Source organism: Cynocephalus volans, chromosome 6 (genome assembly GCF_027409185.1).
Source record: "Cynocephalus volans isolate mCynVol1 chromosome 6, mCynVol1.pri, whole genome shotgun sequence".
Classification (NCBI taxonomy): Eukaryota; Metazoa; Chordata; class Mammalia; order Dermoptera; family Cynocephalidae; genus Cynocephalus; species Cynocephalus volans.
Genome location: NC_084465.1, coordinates 99,198,463 through 99,215,068, shown reverse-complemented (window position 1 = coordinate 99,215,068; position 16,606 = coordinate 99,198,463). Strand labels below are relative to the sequence as shown.

At 50.8% G+C, this 16,606-nt stretch overlaps 1 protein-coding gene across 3 annotated transcripts in view; it reads left to right on the top strand.

Annotated features, from left to right (window-relative positions):
* The window catches only part of SRL (sarcalumenin), a 36,152-nt gene extending 20,382 nt beyond the window's left edge, over window positions 1-15,770 (top strand). For 2 of the 3 annotated variants that reach the window (XM_063101190.1, XM_063101189.1), the window contains exons 2-7: window positions 2,139-3,287; window positions 5,176-5,277; window positions 6,324-6,419; window positions 9,726-9,842; window positions 10,806-11,039; window positions 12,466-15,770. In XM_063101190.1, coding sequence (XP_062957260.1) covers window positions 2,139-3,287; window positions 5,176-5,277; window positions 6,324-6,419; window positions 9,726-9,842; window positions 10,806-11,039; window positions 12,466-13,277 — 2,510 coding nt within the window. In that variant the 3' untranslated portion in view covers window positions 13,278-15,770. The remainder of the gene's footprint in view (window positions 1-2,138; window positions 3,288-5,175; window positions 5,278-6,323; window positions 6,420-9,725; window positions 9,843-10,805; window positions 11,040-12,465) is intronic. The other variant, XM_063101191.1, reaches the window with a different exon arrangement.
* Window positions 15,771-16,606: the final 836 nt, after the last annotated feature.

The following is a 16,606-nucleotide window of genomic DNA, read 5'->3' as shown; positions in this document are numbered from 1 at the left end:
GAATCAGAACCACTGAAGAAGGGGAGGAACTATGGGACCAAGAACCAGGTGATTCCAATATGCAGCCAGTGTCAAGGATCACTGATTGAGAGGCAGTTTTCTGAGGTTTTATGGAGCAGCGCCTTTCAAACTATGAGTGTCTGTTAAAATGCAGATTCAGACTCAGTGGATCTGGACTTTTTCACAAGCTCCCAGTGATAACTGAGGCAGCTGGTGCTCAAGCCGTGCTTTGGGAGGTAAGGGCGTAGACCCCTGCTCAAAGATCAGGCAATCTCCTTTGCAGCTCTGAAGTCGAATGGCCTAAGCCAGTTACTGGCTATGTGACATTGGGTAAGGCCCTCAATGCCTCTTCTCATCTGTAAAACGGGGATATGAGTAATGCTTGTTTTACAGAAGCAAGTAAGATTAAGCAAATTCAGCAAGATTAAGGGGGTTAATATTTTGTGTATAAAGCACTTAAGCATTGCCTGGCACACTTAATAATTATACAAATGTATCTCATATAATACACATTATACATATCTTGCTGCTCACAGGATATCAATCTCAGTGGGTTAAACCAACTTCCTGCCATAGATTTTCCTCGTGGGGTGGGGGGCAGGGAGACAGAGATGCAGATAAGGGAATCAGGGCTTATGGGTGTGTGGGTGGTAATGGAAGAAAATTTAAATGGATAGCATCCAGCTCCCTGACCTGCCCCCCACTAAGGGACCAGGAATTCTTATTGGTACTCAAATCTAACTGTGGACTTCTAGTACTTTCTTTGGGTCAGGCAGGGCCCCAGGGCCTAGGAACCCAGAATTAAGACTTGGTACCCGCAATCCAGGAGCCAGAACAGTGTAGGGCATAAGCCTGAAGAGCAGGCACCTGCAGGCAGAGGCTGAGGTACCAATAGGAAAGGGGTCCCCTGTACCCCTAAACACATCATTGTGTGGAAAGCCTGGGCAGCTCTGGGTTCCAGTCACCTACTGGGCACCTGGTGGCCACGTATCTGGGGCAGGTCAGAGACCTTCTCCAGACCTTCACTAATTCAGCTCTAAAATCTGCCGACAGTTTAATAAAGGAGCTTAAATGCCATAAAGTGTGTGGAAGTTCTTGGGAAAAGTTTTATACGTCAGTACACGAGCTCCTTTATTAGAAAAGGCACCAAAGCTTCCCATCCTTCTGAATTGGACAGCAGCTGGGCTGTCTGTGGGGACTAAAGAGATAGTACCTGTTCCTGCTCCCTGGAGGCTGCCCCAGAGGGGTGGGTACCCCAAGGCAGAAGGGGTGCCCCAAGAAGTAGCTTTTCTTTGTGGGAGGCAGAGATGGGACCTGCAGGCTGTGTCCTGAGAGAGGGATGTCTATAGAGAGTGAGGCGCTGCTTCCTCGGAGAGAGGCCCTGGGAGTCAAGGGGATCCTCTTGGAAGGGGTTGGCTAAGGCCACAGGGAAGCCCAGGCCCTGCCCGTTTTGGGTATCTCCTCCTCAGGCCATGTCCCCTCTAATCTAAGGCAGCGAGGCCAGCAAATGCCTGCCCTTAAGGGGCCAGGGTTGGATGTGTGACTTAATAAGGTTGAGAGCCACAAGTAATCCCCTAAGTACTTTGCCTGTAACCTAAGATTATCTGGCCTGCAAACACCTGTTTTCACTCCTTTGCTGATAGCGGTATAAAAAGCATGCTAGTTAATGACTCTAGGAACTGACCAGGGGTGGAATGTACCAACATTTGTCCTATCTTGGAAGTACCTCCTGGGGAACCAGGCTGCACGTGCCCATTGGCAAGTTTAGAGGAACTGGAAGGGCTCACCCGAGTTTCCATCCATATGCAGTCATAGGGACCTAGTGGGAGACTTGAAGGTCAGGGTCAGAATTGCAGGGTCTCAGGTTAGTGCAGCCGCTAGGTCCCTTGTTGATGGGCAGTGGTCAGTCCTTCAGCCTCCTGAGCCACCGTTTCCATGCCTTGAAAGGGAGGCAGTGTCACACCTACTCTGCTTGCTACAGACAAGGTAGTCACGAGGAGCGGGGGAGGCAGGTGTAATCTGCACGCTGGGCCGACACCTCACATCCCTAGATGGGATCTAGGTAGATGTAGACTCTTTTGAGAAGCAGAGCAAGTGCCAGCCCTGTGAAACTGACCAATCATGTTCTAACCATTTAGAACTGCAAGTCTCTGCTTCGGGTGGCACGGAAGATGTTGGCAATTTGTTGGAGAATCATTTCTCTGCTGGAGACGCAAGTCTAGAGGAGAAAGAAAGGGCACTTTATGCAGACGCGGCCCCTCAGGACAAGAAACTGCTCCTTCACTACCCGGATGGCAGGGAGGCTGAGAGCTCGGAGAAGATTGCAGCCGCTGGGGCTCCTCCAGCTGCTGCCAGCCCGGGCTCCGACCCCGAAGCCAGCCTCTCTAATGCCTCAGCTGCAGAGTCAGCTCTGCCTGGGGACACTGTGGGGCCTAGGGAGGATGGGGAAGGCCCATCGGCAGGAGGGGTCGAGGGGCCCGTGGAAGAGGAGAGGCCAGGGCTCAGTTTGGGACGAGGAGAGGAGGGAGCTGCCGGTGGGGAGGCAGAAGGACAGGCTGGGAGTGGCGAGGTCCCTGAGGAGGCCAGGGAGGTCCAAGGGGACAGTCCCATGCAGGCAGCAGCTGTGGGGACAGCTGAGCCTGAAGCTGCAGAGGCCCCTCCTAGCTTAGAAGGTGAGGAGTTTCATGCCCAGGAGACGGAAGGCAAGGGCACCCCGGGGCCTGGACAAGAGCCGGCAGTGCTGGATGGAGCCCCTGATGTCGCATCTGTGGGAGAAGAGCCAGAGGCCGATGATGACACAGGAGCCAGGGAGGGGGTTGAGGACCAGGGGGAGTCCAGTCCCCGCCTGGAGGCTGGCCGAGCCACAGAGACCAGCGCAGAGTCTGGGGGTGCCCAGAGCTCCGGGGCAGGAGGAACTGAGGAGGAACAACCCCCAGAGGGCCAGGCACAAGGAATGCCCTCAGAGGATGAGACCTCGGAGGAAGAAGAGGGCGGTGACAACAGTGGAAGTGAGGAGGCGGGAGGAGATGCATCTGAGTCGGAAGAAGACAGCGGTGATGGTGACGGGGCGAGTTCTGAGGAAGAAGGGAGCGCCTCTGACGAGGCTGGGGAGCGCCAGGAGGAGCCCCAGAAAGCAGCAGGAGACAACAGCCGTGTGGATGAAGGGGCCCAGCTCGGCCTGGAGGAACTGAATGCAGGGTCTGAGGGCGGTGAGGCCCAGGATGCTGAGGCAGAGGAGCCCGAAGAGGGACGTCAAGGGAGGGGGATTCCTGCAGTTGCTCCCCAGGGTAGGAATTAAATCCTTAAATGCATCCCCGGCACCTTGGGCAGCTGCATTCTTCCTGGAAATCTCATATATAGTGGGTCAGGGAGGGGCAGGCAGGGCAGGAGGGCCCCCAGTGAACCCCGGGTCTGCCAGGCAGAGTCCCCATCGAGGGCACTGGCCCAGGGAGGTACCTTGGGCTGCTCATGAGCCATGTGTCTCCAGTTTGGAGGGACCAAGAGGGTCCAGAGGGATCTGGGCACTTCTGAGTCAGGCCCCCTGGAGCCACCCATTTGGGGTCTCTAGATGCTTCTTAACATGAACCAGCACCTTCACCTGAAGGACCAGGGGACAAATGACAAGGCCTGAGGCCCCAGGGCTGGCCAGTGGCGGGATGTGCAGGGAGGTGGTTGCTGGGGGTAGGTTGAGACCCATCTGAGGGATCACCTTGGTGGGCCAGAACTTTGGGTCTCCCCTTGATGACTAGGCCATAGGAGGCTTGGAGAACTGGGACCGAGGGGTTGTGATGTGACTCAAGAACTCTGACTGTGATCACCAATGTCCCTCAAATGTCCACCTCGGGCAGCAGCCACTGCCCTCGAAAGGTTGGGAACAGGAGTTGGGAGGAGAGGGCAGGGAGAAGTTATGGGGTAACATCGGAGATGGATCTGGTGCTAGGGATGGCCAGGACCCTTTGTGGCTTCATTGTCTGAGATGTGGACGTAGAGCAGGCGCTGGGCTTTCAGGGAGAGTGGTTGGATCAGGTCCCCCACGGTCGCCTTACATAATTTAATTTACATACCATTTGTCAGGTACTGTATTCTTCATAAACAGGGAGGGTGGGATGGGTGGTGCTGCCTTCAGTAAGCTCCTCCTTTTTGCCTGTCTCCCCATTCTGGGTCTGAGGTCTCCATGTTGGTGGTCCTTCGCTTTCCACCCCTAGTGGGACTGGCCTCTGTCTGCCCACAGGCCCACGTCCGCTCCCCTCCTAATCACTTGCAGTTCCCTGTGCAGGCAGCCTGCATAGACATGACTGTGACACTGAAGGCCCAGACCTAAGGCCAGCTCGGGCATCTGGACACGCTGCAGCGGCTCCCCCTACTCCCATTCTCCACACACAGCCAGAGTGATCCTGATAACATGCTCATCTGATCACGGCAGCTGTCTGCTTAGAATCTTTCCCCCCACCCTCCACCTTCTGGTGCCCTTAGGATGAAATCAATCTCCTCTGGTGGCCTTCAGGGATCTGCAGACCTCTTCACGCACTGCCACAGCCATTGCCTTCTTCCTGCTTCCTGCTGGACAGCTCCTGTCTGGGCTTTCCTAGAAAACTCTCTCTCCTTCACCTAATTCCCTCCTCCTCACCCTAGACCTGGAGACCTTTTCTCCAACTCCCCCTGCCAAGACTACCTGGGCATGCTTCTTAGACACTCAGAGCTTCTGGAATTTTCCCTTCCATTGCCACCCACCGTTTGCAATTATATTATTGTACAGGCCTTTTATCATCTCTCTCCCCACTAGGCTGCAGGGAACCTCTCTAAGGGCAGGGGCTGTGCCTGTTTTGGCGTCATTCCCAGCATGACATTCAGAGCTCAGCGTGTAGTAGGTGCTCAATAAATATTTGTTGACATAATAAGATGGATCATGGAGCTTTAAGGTTGAGACTGATTTTTTTGGGGGGGCAGCTGGCTGGTAAGGGGAACTGAACCCTTGGCCTTGGTATTACAAGGCTGTGCTCTAACCAACTGGGCTAACCAGCCAGCTCCTAAGATTGGGTTTTCAAATTCCATTGTAAAGGCAGAACTCAGTTCAGTTCAACTGGAGGCCCAGCCTTCCCCCACCGTCTTTCCAAGCAGCCTAGCGCTTGGCTGGCTCTGAGTCTGCTCTAACCCTGTGTCTGCTTCTCTCCCCAGAGGAGATGGAGGATGTGAGTGAGGAAGCCCCTCCGAGGGACCGCTCCCACATCGAGAAAACCCTGATGCTGGATGAGGACAAGCCAGCCGACGATTACTCTGGTAACCAGAGGAAGGGGACCCAGGCTGGGCTGGCAGAGCATCGGGGGCTGCTGGGGGCCAGGGTGCAGGGGGCTGCAGATCTGATGCCAGAGGGGACCACAGGGAAAAGGAGAGCCCTGGAGGTGGGGAGCTTTGTGGAGGAGGCGCCATGAGCACGGTCCAAAGCCGTGGGGCTCCAGATCTGCAGAGAGGGGGAAAGGAGACCCACATGGAGAGACCAGAAAGAAAAATTCCAGAAAGGAGTGAAAGGACAGAGGGTGAATCCCAGGGCTGCCTCCGTGCTGTGGCAGGGGAGGATGGTTAGTAAGAATTCATCATGTTTGCTTTGATTTTTAGCTTATAAAGCTCTTTCGTGTCTGGTGTTTCATCCCATCCTTGTAATAACCCCAGGATTTCAGTGGGCCTTGCCGTCTCCTCTTGTCGATGAGTTGTCTGGAGCTCAGAGCTCAGGGTGCGCAGCTTGAGAGTGGCGGGGCGAGGGGTAGAGTCTGGCCAGCCCGCCCCTTGTCTCTGTGCCTTCCTCTTTGTGCCTCAGCCTTGCCTTGGAGCTGGGCTCTTCCCACAGGACGCCTGGGATGTGTGAATCCCCCAGGAGCACCTGGAGGTGTGGTGGTGGGTGAGGCCCCAGGGGCGTCCTGTGGGAAGGCTCAGTGCCGTGGTCCTTGTGTCCAAACTGAGGGCAGCACACGCAGAGGTGGGCAACAGAGAGAGGCCTTCTGTTCGGCTGCAGGTGGAGGCAGCATTTCCAGATGCACTACTGAGGAGGGGAGGGGGGAGTGACTTAGGTGTAAAAAAATATACAGCCCAGGAGGCTTTGCGGGGTGGGTGGGAGAAAGCCTTTTGGTTTGAAGATGTCTGAGGGTTGGAATGTGGACCAGCTCCCTTCACACTCGCTACTGTATGGCACAGTCGCTGCGCTGCAAACGGCCCCTGCCCCTGACAGGTGTGGGTGGGGCTGCCCTGGGGTGTGAGCCCCCTTGGCGGTGGAGGAGCCACCTGGAACCCACCCTGCCTGATGCTTGCCTCTCACCCCTCTCTGTCCCCAGTGGTGCTGCAGCGGCTTCGAAAGATCTACCATTCGTCCATCAAGCCCCTAGAGCAGTCCTACAAATACAATGAGCTTCGGCAGCATGAGATCACAGGTACAGCATGGGCTGCACCTCTGCCCCACCCAGACTCCCCTGGTGCCCACTTGGGTTCCCAAGCTCTGTGGGTAGTGTGCGCGAGAATGCACAGGGAGAGGATGGAGACCTCTGTCCTGTCAGCCAGCCCTTCCACTGGAGGAGTGCCCCTTGCTCTCCAAGGGCTTTGCAGAGAGCACTTCATTTTCAAACATTTATGCTGCAGCAGTGCATGTGTTGCTTTCCATCCCTCCTGTGCTCAAGCACCCAGGGGGCTCCCTACTCACAGATGGGTCACATCTGAGTCCTCTGAGTGGCCTGGGCTGCTCCCCTCCTCCTTGTCAGTCCCCTCCCCCTGCTGTCACCTTCCCTTGGGCCTGGATTCTTTTAAAAATTGGTTTTCAAAGTAGTAAAAATAAGACATACTTTTGCAAAAAACATTTCAAATAGTGCAGAATAGTATAAATAGAAAAATAAAAATTCCTTTCTTGATCTCCAACTTCTCTAATTCCATTCCCAGAGGCACCCACTGTTATAGTTTCTCATGAATACTTCCAGACATTTCCTCTGCCTATGTGAGCATATAAAAGTATGTCTTTTAAACATTTTTTTTTTTTACAAAAATGGGATCATATTATGCAGACCGTGTGCATGTGTGTAGATGCACCTTGTTCTTTCTGACGGCTGCCTGGTCTTCCCTTACGTGAATGCTGCCTGCTCTGCTTAACCAGCACCTTACGGATGGACAATGGGGTGCTTGCCAGTTTCCATTTTTAAAAGTGTTCCAAACACTACTGTAATCTTTACATATTTCATGCAAGCGTATTTGTAGAAGTTCTAAAAAGTGAAGCACTGAAATTAAACATTTTGATAGTTGTTGCCAAATTGCCTTCGATTATACCAGTTTGTACTCATAATAACAGCAGATGAGAGTTCTTGTTCCCATGGCAATGCCATTTTAAGTGTTATTCACCTTTTAAAGCTTTAGCAATGGTATCTTGTTTTTTTTTTCATTATGAGTGATATTACAGATCTCCTGTGTTTATTGGCTATTTCTAGATCATCTTGTTTGATTCTCTTAATGGCTATAAAGTGGGTAGGAATGTTAGAGGATATATATTATTCCTGGAGGGAATTCCTGTCCACAACTACCTATACTGATTCTTGCCAGCCTAAAAGTCAGTATCATGGAGGATGTACAGACATTGGTGTGAGGTTACAAAGTCACCCAGTGGCTTTCCTCTGTCTCCCACAACTGCCTTCTCTTCTAGCTCTAAGACCAAGTGGCCTGGCCCTACTGGGAAACTCCAGTCTTAACAGCAGCAGAGGCCAGGAGACTGCTGGTGCCCCAGGGAGTGGCGCTGGGGAGGGAGTATAAGGTTCTTGGCTCTTGATCTCACTTTCTGGACTTGGTCCTTCTTCCAAGTCTGCCGCCAGCTTCCCGCATTCTCTGACCTCCTGCGTGTGCCAGCGATGCCCCCTGCTGTAGAGAGCTGAAACAGCAGCCCCCGGAGGAGCCCTTTCTGTGCTCTGCCCTGGAGAACGGGAAGGTTCAGCATCATCCTTGGTGTCCTCTGGGCCGGTGTAAAGAGACTTTTTGTGAAACCTCTGTGGCTATACCTGGGGACTCCAACCACCCTCTCAGCCTGCCTATTCCTTCCTGTTCCCAAACCAGGAATTGACACCCATAGAGATGTGAGCATCTCCTTGTATTTACAGGCAGGGAGGGATGGGGTAGGACCATGGTAAGCACTTTCAGGCAATATATATTTGCCCACCATTTATAAACATCATCTTGGCCTTTCGGGACTTAGTTTCACCTCAGAAAAAGAAAACCAGTGCATCAAAAAGCAAGGTGCATGGGCCGAGCCCGTGGCGCACTCGGGAGAGTGTGGCGCTGGGAGCGCAGCGACGCTCCCGCCGCGGGTTCGGATCCTATATGGGAATGGCCGGTGCGCTCACTGGTTGAGTGCCGGTCATGAAAAAGACAAAAAAAAAAAAAAAAAAAGCAAGGTGCAGAGGGGGGCTGGCTGGTTAGCTCAGCTGGTTAGAGCGCAATGTTATAACACCAAGACAACGCGTTCAGATCCCTGTACAAGCCAGCAGCCAAACAAAAAAAAAAGCAAGGTGCAGAGAAGAAATATACCATACTATTCTCTGTATAAAAAAGACGAGGAATATGATATCTACTAATTCTGCTTAAATATGCATTAAAATATTTAAAAGAATATGTAAGAAATTAGCAGTGGTTACGTATTAGAGGGGGTGTTTTGGCCAAGGCACACTGGGCACATGCACAGGAGACTTTTCACTGTATACTTTTTTATACTTCTGGATTTGAACAAAGAAATTTAAAAAATTAAAATGGTAAGAAATGAATGAAAACAACAGCAACAACAAAAAGATGGAGTGCCTACCGTTTTGGGGACTATCTGCCAGACTTCAGGAGATGGGTCTGGAGAACTTTAGGTGCTAAATTGCGCAGGCTGGCTGTATGTGCTGTAGTTCCGAGAAGTGCAGAAAGAGCGGAGGCCTGCCCATCAGCAACTACACTGACCACATCATTGTCAAAAGCCTCTCAGCCTCCCTTCCCCATCCCCTGGTTTTGAAAGCACTAGAGAATTCTGCTTTTCTTCTTAGGGATCACAACTGAAGTGGCCCATGCAGGGTGTTCTCCCCCACAAGGCTCCTGGAAGGACACTGGACATAGGGCCCAAGAGTCCAAGAATTGTCAGTCCAGTGTTTGGTTTTGGACACTGGCACATTTGTCACGGACCTTGGAGGCTAATATTTGAGACTGGCCCAACAGTCCAGGGTTGGGCTGAGTTGGGGGTTTGAGGAGTCACCAGCTAAGAGGTGGGAGAGCTGCAGGGGCTGGAAACAAGTAGCACCTGAGTCCAGACTCCCTCCCCTCCCCAGACTGCATCAGCTTCTTCCACGTCCTTCTCTTCTGTTATCAATCCAGGTGGCAGAGTTTCAACTTCTGTCCATGTGAAGTTCTGCACTCCCTTTTTTGGGAACTACTCTCCAGATTGAACCAAGAGACACTCACCCAAAGTGAGCTCCAATTCAGTGTGTGTCGAAGTCACTTACAGCCTGCCTCTGGTGCAGGCAGCTGGGCAAGGCTAATACAATGACTTCGGGTGTCTTTTAACTGGGTGAGCATCCCTGGAGAAGTGCCACTGATTGCTAGGCACTGTCTGATCCACATAGAATTCCCCAACCTAATGGACGGTCTGGGACGTAGAGTGCTTTGGAGAATGGTACCACCCCCGTAGTAAGAACTTTTGTTTGTTTACTTCCGTTTTTAATTTCTGTTGCCCACAGATGGGGAGATTACTTCCAAGCCAATGGTGCTCTTTCTGGGACCGTGGAGTGTTGGTAAATCCACCATGATAAACTACCTCCTTGGGTTGGAAAACACTCGCTACCAGCTCTACACAGGTAGTAGATTTTCTTATGTGGTTGTGGGTATTTGAATGTCATATGTAAAAGCACTATGACAAATTAAATCATTTTTATGTATCTTCAATATGGTAATAAAAAGTATTGGGCTGGCCCGTGGCTCACTTAGGAGAGTGTGGTGCTGATAACACCAAGGCCAAGGGTTCGAATCCTATATAGGGATGGCCAGTTAGCTCACTCAGGAGAGCGTGGTGCTGACAACACCAAGTCAAGGGCTAAGATCCCCTTACCGGTCATCTTTTTAGAAAAAAAAAAAAAAGTATTCACGAGGCAGCCACCCCCATGTTCATAGCAGCATTATTCGTGATAGCCAGAAAGGAGAAACAAACCAAATGTCCATCAATGGATGAAAGGGTAACCGGGCTGGTTGGTTAGAGCACTGCCTTGCAATACCAAGGTCAAGGGTTTGGATCCCTGTGCCAGCCAGCTGCCAAAAAAAAAAAAAGGATATCCAAAATTTGGTGATATGTTTATGATGGAGTATTATTCAACCTTAAAAAGGAATGAAATTCTTACATACACTGCAACATGGATAAACTTTGAAGACATTATGCTAAGAAAAATAAGCCATACACAAAGGAGTAGGCATATTCACAGAGACAGAAAGTAGAATGGTGGGTGCCAGGGGCTGGGGAGACAGGTGGGAAGTTGCTGCTTAATGGGGACAGAGTTACAGTTTGGGAAGATGGATGGTGGTGGTGATGGTTGCATAACAGTGTGAATGTACTTAATGCCACTGAACTGTGCGCTTAAAGTGGTCACAATAGTAAATTTTATGTTATATATATTTACCACAAGTAAAAAAGGACACCACTAGCTTAGCAAATGTATCCTATTCTTGTGGCAAAACCCTCTGAGACATCCCACTCAGCCGCACACTTTGCAGTAGGACTGATTCCCAGAGGTCATCGCGTTCCTTCTAATTTCACCTGGTGCCTGCAGGTGCCGAGCCCACCACGTCCGAGTTCACGGTCCTCATGCACGGGCCCAAGCTGAAAACCATTGAGGGTATTGTCATGGCTGCGGACAGTGCCCGCTCCTTTTCACCCCTGGAGAAATTTGGCCAGAATTTCCTGGAGAAGCTGATTGGCATCGAGGTTCCCCACAAACTCCTGGAGAGGGTCACTTTTGTGGATACTCCAGGCATCATTGAGAACCGCAAGCAGCAAGAAAGAGGTAACTGGGCACTCATTTCCGAACGGCGTGAGATCTCAAAATAGAAAACTATTTTTGACAGAGGGTAGGAGGCGGAGAGGGGAGAGGAAATGTGGCCAGTGTTGTCCAGGCCCAGGAGACGCATTCTCTCCTTCCACTCCTCTTGTTGTCACTGAGCTGCCACTTAGGTTTTGTAGTACCTTGTCCTCCGCTTCCCCAGGGACTATATTCTCCCAAGGAGAGGACGAGTCTTCCCTGCAAGTAGACACTAGAGGTCCAAGCCGGGGCTGCATTGTCTTTGGGAGGCCCAGTCTGTCCAGGATACTCAAGGGCCTGGACTAATTGGATCCCAGTCCAGATATGTTTGACATCAGGCTAAATTGGGTCTTTGGCTCCTGAGTTTGCTCTGGATTGAACTTGACCTTCAGCTCTTCCTATTCCATTTCTGTTCTACCAGGCCTGCTTGAACATAAGTCATTATCAGTTTTCCAAAGCCCCACTTGCCTTCAGGTGGCTAGGGAATGCCACTTTAGTCCTCGCAGGTGCAAGGCTGTGACATGGACCACTGAGCACTGCCATGATGCGAGATTGTCTGCAGGGATGAGTCCTAAACAGGGCAGTTGTGGGAACATGTGACCAGATGGTGGATCTCAGTTTATGGTTATAACCAGACCCTGTTTTATTAGTAGTGATAATACCACTAATAATTATAATATTAAAGGAAACCTATCGTACCCCTATTATGCATCGGATAATTTTATGCTTTATTGGCTGATCATTGTGAAATAAGATTTCAATGTTTTCAAGATCAGGTATTCCTTGTCTGCTCATTTTGTAAATAAGAAAACTGAGGAAATAAGATGTTAAAGGAATTAAAATATATTGGCACTTGCTATATGACTGGCAGTTTTAGATAGGTGCTTTCCTATATTTTATAGCAATGTAGTAATCTTTATATCAACTTAGATATTATTGTTCTTCTTGTTGTTTTGTAGCTAAAAATCTAGAGCTTAGAAGCATTTGATATTCAGCTGGCCAGTGGCAAAGCCCAAATTCTAGTCCGTCTTGACACCAGGTCCCCGTGTCTTTCCCCTAAACAGTGTATCCTGTCTTTTCCGTTTTCCCAATTCCTTGGCTTCTCTCCTCCAACGTCTTTGTCATTACCCCAGATCTTTTTAGACAGTAGGAAAATCTCCATTTAGAACAAGTACTTCACTTCTGTGCAGACTTGGATTTCACTGTAGATTAAAACAAGGACCAGGCTATTTTTGGCAGGAGGTTGGCCAGGAGCAGGAGCAATGCAATTAATTCTGGATAGTTTAGAAACCCAGAAGATCCCTCATACTGCAGCTGCTTCTAGCCCACAGTGAGGTTTGGTTCTGAAAGCAGGAGCCAGGGCTTTGAGGAAGGCCTGCTCAGCCTGACATCTCGCTCCCATCTCCCGCAGGCTACCCCTTCAATGACGTGTGCCAGTGGTTCATCGACAGAGCTGACCTCATTTTTGTTGTTTTTGACCCAACCAAGCTGGATGTGGGTCTGGAGCTGGAGATGCTTTTCCGCCAGCTGAAGGGACGAGAATCCCAGATAAGGATCATTCTGAACAAGGCTGACAACCTGGCCACGCAGATGCTCATGCGGGTGTACGGGGCCCTCTTCTGGAGCTTGGCCCCTCTCATCAATGTCACGGAGCCCCCAAGGGTTTACGTCAGCTCCTTCTGGCCATATGACTATAGGCCCGACACCCACCGGGACCTGTTCCTCAAGGAAGAGATCTCCCTCCTGGAAGACCTGAATCAGGTTATCGAGAACAGGTTGGAGAACAAGATAGCCTTCATCCGCCAGCATGCCATCCGGGTCCGCATTCACGCCCTCCTGGTGGACCGCTATCTGCAGACGTATAAGGACAAAATGACCTTCTTCAGTGATGGAGAGCTGGTGTTCAAGGACATTGTGGAAGATCCTGATAAATTCTACATCTTCAAGACCATCCTGGCAAAGACCAATGTTAGCAAATTTGACCTTCCCAACCGCGAGGCCTACAAGGACTTTTTTGGCATCAATCCCATTTCTGGTTTCAAACTCCTGTCGCAACAGTGCTCCTACATGGGAGGATGCTTTCTGGAGAAGATCGAGCGGGCCATCACCCAGGAGCTTCCTGGCCTTCTGGGGAGCCTTGGGCTCGGGAAGAATCCAGGTGCTCTCAACTGTGACAAAACAGGGTGTGGAGAAACTCCAAAGAACCGCTATAGGAAGCATTAGATTGCCATGTAGCCGTCCTCGGGTTCCTGTTGGTGAATGAGCGTGTGTCCTAACTGTCTGGGAAGTCCTGGTTTATTAACCCTCTGAGCCACCCTGGCACAAATTATTACACATCAGAGATTTGGAGGTTCTTTGAAGCCCATGGTGCTGGGAGGTGCATGGGTCTGGGGAGGAGCGTGGAAACTGTGAATTATAGTGTGTGCTTGTCCTTTTGCTTCAATTAGGAGGCCTGATGGAGGCAAGTCAGGCTCCACCTGCTTTTCCTGGGCCCTATCTTGGAGGGACAGAGAGCAGCTCAGTTCTAGTGTATGCTAAATCAACAAGGGTCAAATAAGCTAAAAGCAGACAAAATTCCCTTTTCCCCTCTAAGCTGGGAAAATTGTGACAACCTGAGTCATAGAGGGCCTCACAGGTCTGTTCTGGCTTTTTTCCACGCACAGTCTTCTGTTTGCTCCCCAGACCCTGGCTGCCTCCTGAGCTTGGGTTGACTTTCAACAGTGGACAGTCTGTTGGATCTGAATCTACTTGGGTTTTGAGCCTCTCCCCTGGCCCTCTTCCCTGTTTCTTCAAGGGTTGGGGTGGTGGTTTAGGACACCAGAACACTAAGAGAGAAGAGTTCCCAGCTTAGGATCCAGATCTGCCTCCCCTGTTGCCATTTCTCTGAATTTGTCTTCTAAGCCAGCCGGGGAGCTGGGTCCCTTCATTGGCCCCAAGAGGAGGGTGCATGGTCCGTGTATTCAGGTAATTTACCTCTTGGAGGTGATTTAAGGGAAGATACTGGAATGGCTCAGAGGGTTAATTGGTTTGCAGTGTGTCTTTGTCTATTGCATGTCTTGGAAAACTCAGATCCCAAAGGCATTGGGTTTCAGAAAGGACAATGGAGACCTTGCTCCTTTTCATTAGGGACTTCTCCAGGCAGCCAGGCTCTCCAAATTTAAGAGAGAGGCTGTTTCTGCAACTTCTCTGTGGGAACACTTGGCAGAGGAGTTGTTCCTTCCCGGTTTCCATTGCCATGGCTTTTCCTTTCTTTTCTTCTCCATTCCCTGATGCACCAACACTTCAAACTTGGAGTAATTTCCTACGAGTTGGAACCAGCACCAGCCACGTGGTGTCAGTGGCAACCATGGCTTAACAGTCAGCTTCTCACCTGAATCCATGGAACACACCGCAGGAAAGCCAGGGCCTTCACGTACCAATGGGTGTGCATCTGCGTGTGGGTAGACGAGAGAGAGCTTAGGGAGCTGACATACACTTGAGGGCAGAGAGAAGGAACTCGTTGAGAGAGTCCTGTTCGGAGACAGGCGTTGCCATCTGGGAGGGTGGGGAAGGAAGGGCCTGGGGGCACGAGGCAGCCTTTGACAAAGTGTGCAGTCCGGGAGACCTGGCCCAGGGCTGCCTCGAGGGCCTTTCAGCCCACTGGCCGCTTCTCTTGAGAGCAAACTGTCCTGGGGGCCTCAACCACAGGGCATGAGTCAGGAGCCACCAGCACCAGGAAGGCATCCTGAACCCGAGGAAAGTGGAGATGAAGACAGAGCGAGAGGCACTCTGAGGACTAGGCAGTGTAGGCAGATTGGAAATCGGATTAGGTCCACACAGAGAACTGCCATTTAGGAATTCCGGTTTCCCCGAATTATTAGCAGTCTGGTGCATGCTGCAATAGAGGCTGCTGCTTTTGGCTTTTGGGGTGCCTAGAACCTCTCAAAGAAAACCCGAGGCTCCAAAGCCTCTAGGACATTGTTTCAAAGGAGCGAGCCAACCAGAAGAGGAATGTGAGTTCCATAAGGGCCATCCACGGAGCCTGGTGACAAGGGGCTTATGAGCTGGAATCTGTCCTGGATTTTTCTTCTCATTAAAAACAAACAACCCCCCCCTCGCCTCCTGTCTGCAGCATTAGCCCTCTTGGGGGGACCCCCTTGCCCCCGCCCTGCCTTTCTCCTTAACACTCCTTAACGTCCAGGTCTGCATTTGGCAGATCTGATTTTCTCGGTGCAGTCAGGGAAATAAAAATGCCGAACTGTCTGGGCATTGTCATAGATGTTGATAGTGCCACTGCTTTGGGAAATGAGGCTAATAAATTCATACAGTATTTATATTTTCAGGGGGGCCACATTATCAGTGTGTTATGTTCTCCCCCTTATGGACTTTTCCTCTCTCCATCTATTTTCCTTTTCTTGATCCTTCTCTGCCTCAATCCTCTTCCTCTTCTCACCCTTTCACTTCCCTTTTCTCTACTGCCCACCGGCCTGTCAATCAACCAGCACAGGTGTTAAACGCCTGTTTTTCGCCCTTCTCTGTGGAGGTGGATTTCAAGCAGAATTCTGACTCTTTGGGGGGAGGGGGTTGGGAACTGGGGGAAATTTAGGATCCAGAGATTTCCTCCAAGAAGAATATCTGTAAATATCTGTGCCTGAACAGTTGCTGGACCTTTCTAGCATTGTTTCAGTTCTGATTTCATTAGGGAGAAAGTCTCAATAAAGTTCCAATCTCTCTTTATCACCTTGTACTTTCTGATGTTCTCCAACAAGGTTAGTCTCTTTCTCTTCCTTTTATCCAGTAGAATGTGCTAATTTTTGTTCTTGGGGATAGACTGGAAGTGTATTTACTCCCAGGTGCTGAAGATGAGCCACTCCTCAACTGGCCATGAAACCAAGGCCCCCAGTGGTACAATCTGAAACTTAAGGAACATCTTTCCTCAGCACCTCAGTTCATCATTCTCCCTGTTTCCATGGCAGCAGCCCCCCTCCTTTTTTTCTGGCGACTGGCTGGTATGGGGATCCGAACCCTTGACCTTGATGTTAAAACGCTCTAACCAGGGGAGCTAACTGGCCAGCCCTGGAAGCAGCCCTTTTAATAGGGGCTACTTGAAGTTTCTATCCCCAGATCTCTTGCAGAGGCAGCTCAGGCTCAGTTTCCCCACTGGGTTCACATGCTCAACTGTGCAGCACCTTGCTGACACCTAACGGCTCTGGCGGGGGAAGCCAGACACGTTTGCCTGACTGGTGGAGTCGGCTGTCCCCTTGGGCTGTTCCACACGTGTGGACTGGGGCCTCCTGCTTGTACCTGTCTTTCAAGACACTAGAACACATCCTTGACTCCCTGAGCCCTGTCCACCACGTTTGCTGTCTCTGGTGTCACCTTCAGAGCAGAGCTCCTTTCATTTTGAAGTTTTACCTTTGGGATCCTTGAAGGAGTTTCACACCCTTGCTGGAGAGCAGGTGTTTTTTTTATTTGTTTGTTTTTGTGCCTTGCCAGTAAAGGATCCAAGCCCTTGACCATGGTAAGGACAGCAGGTTTTGAAAGGGGAACAACTGGGCCCTGAGGAGGAGGTA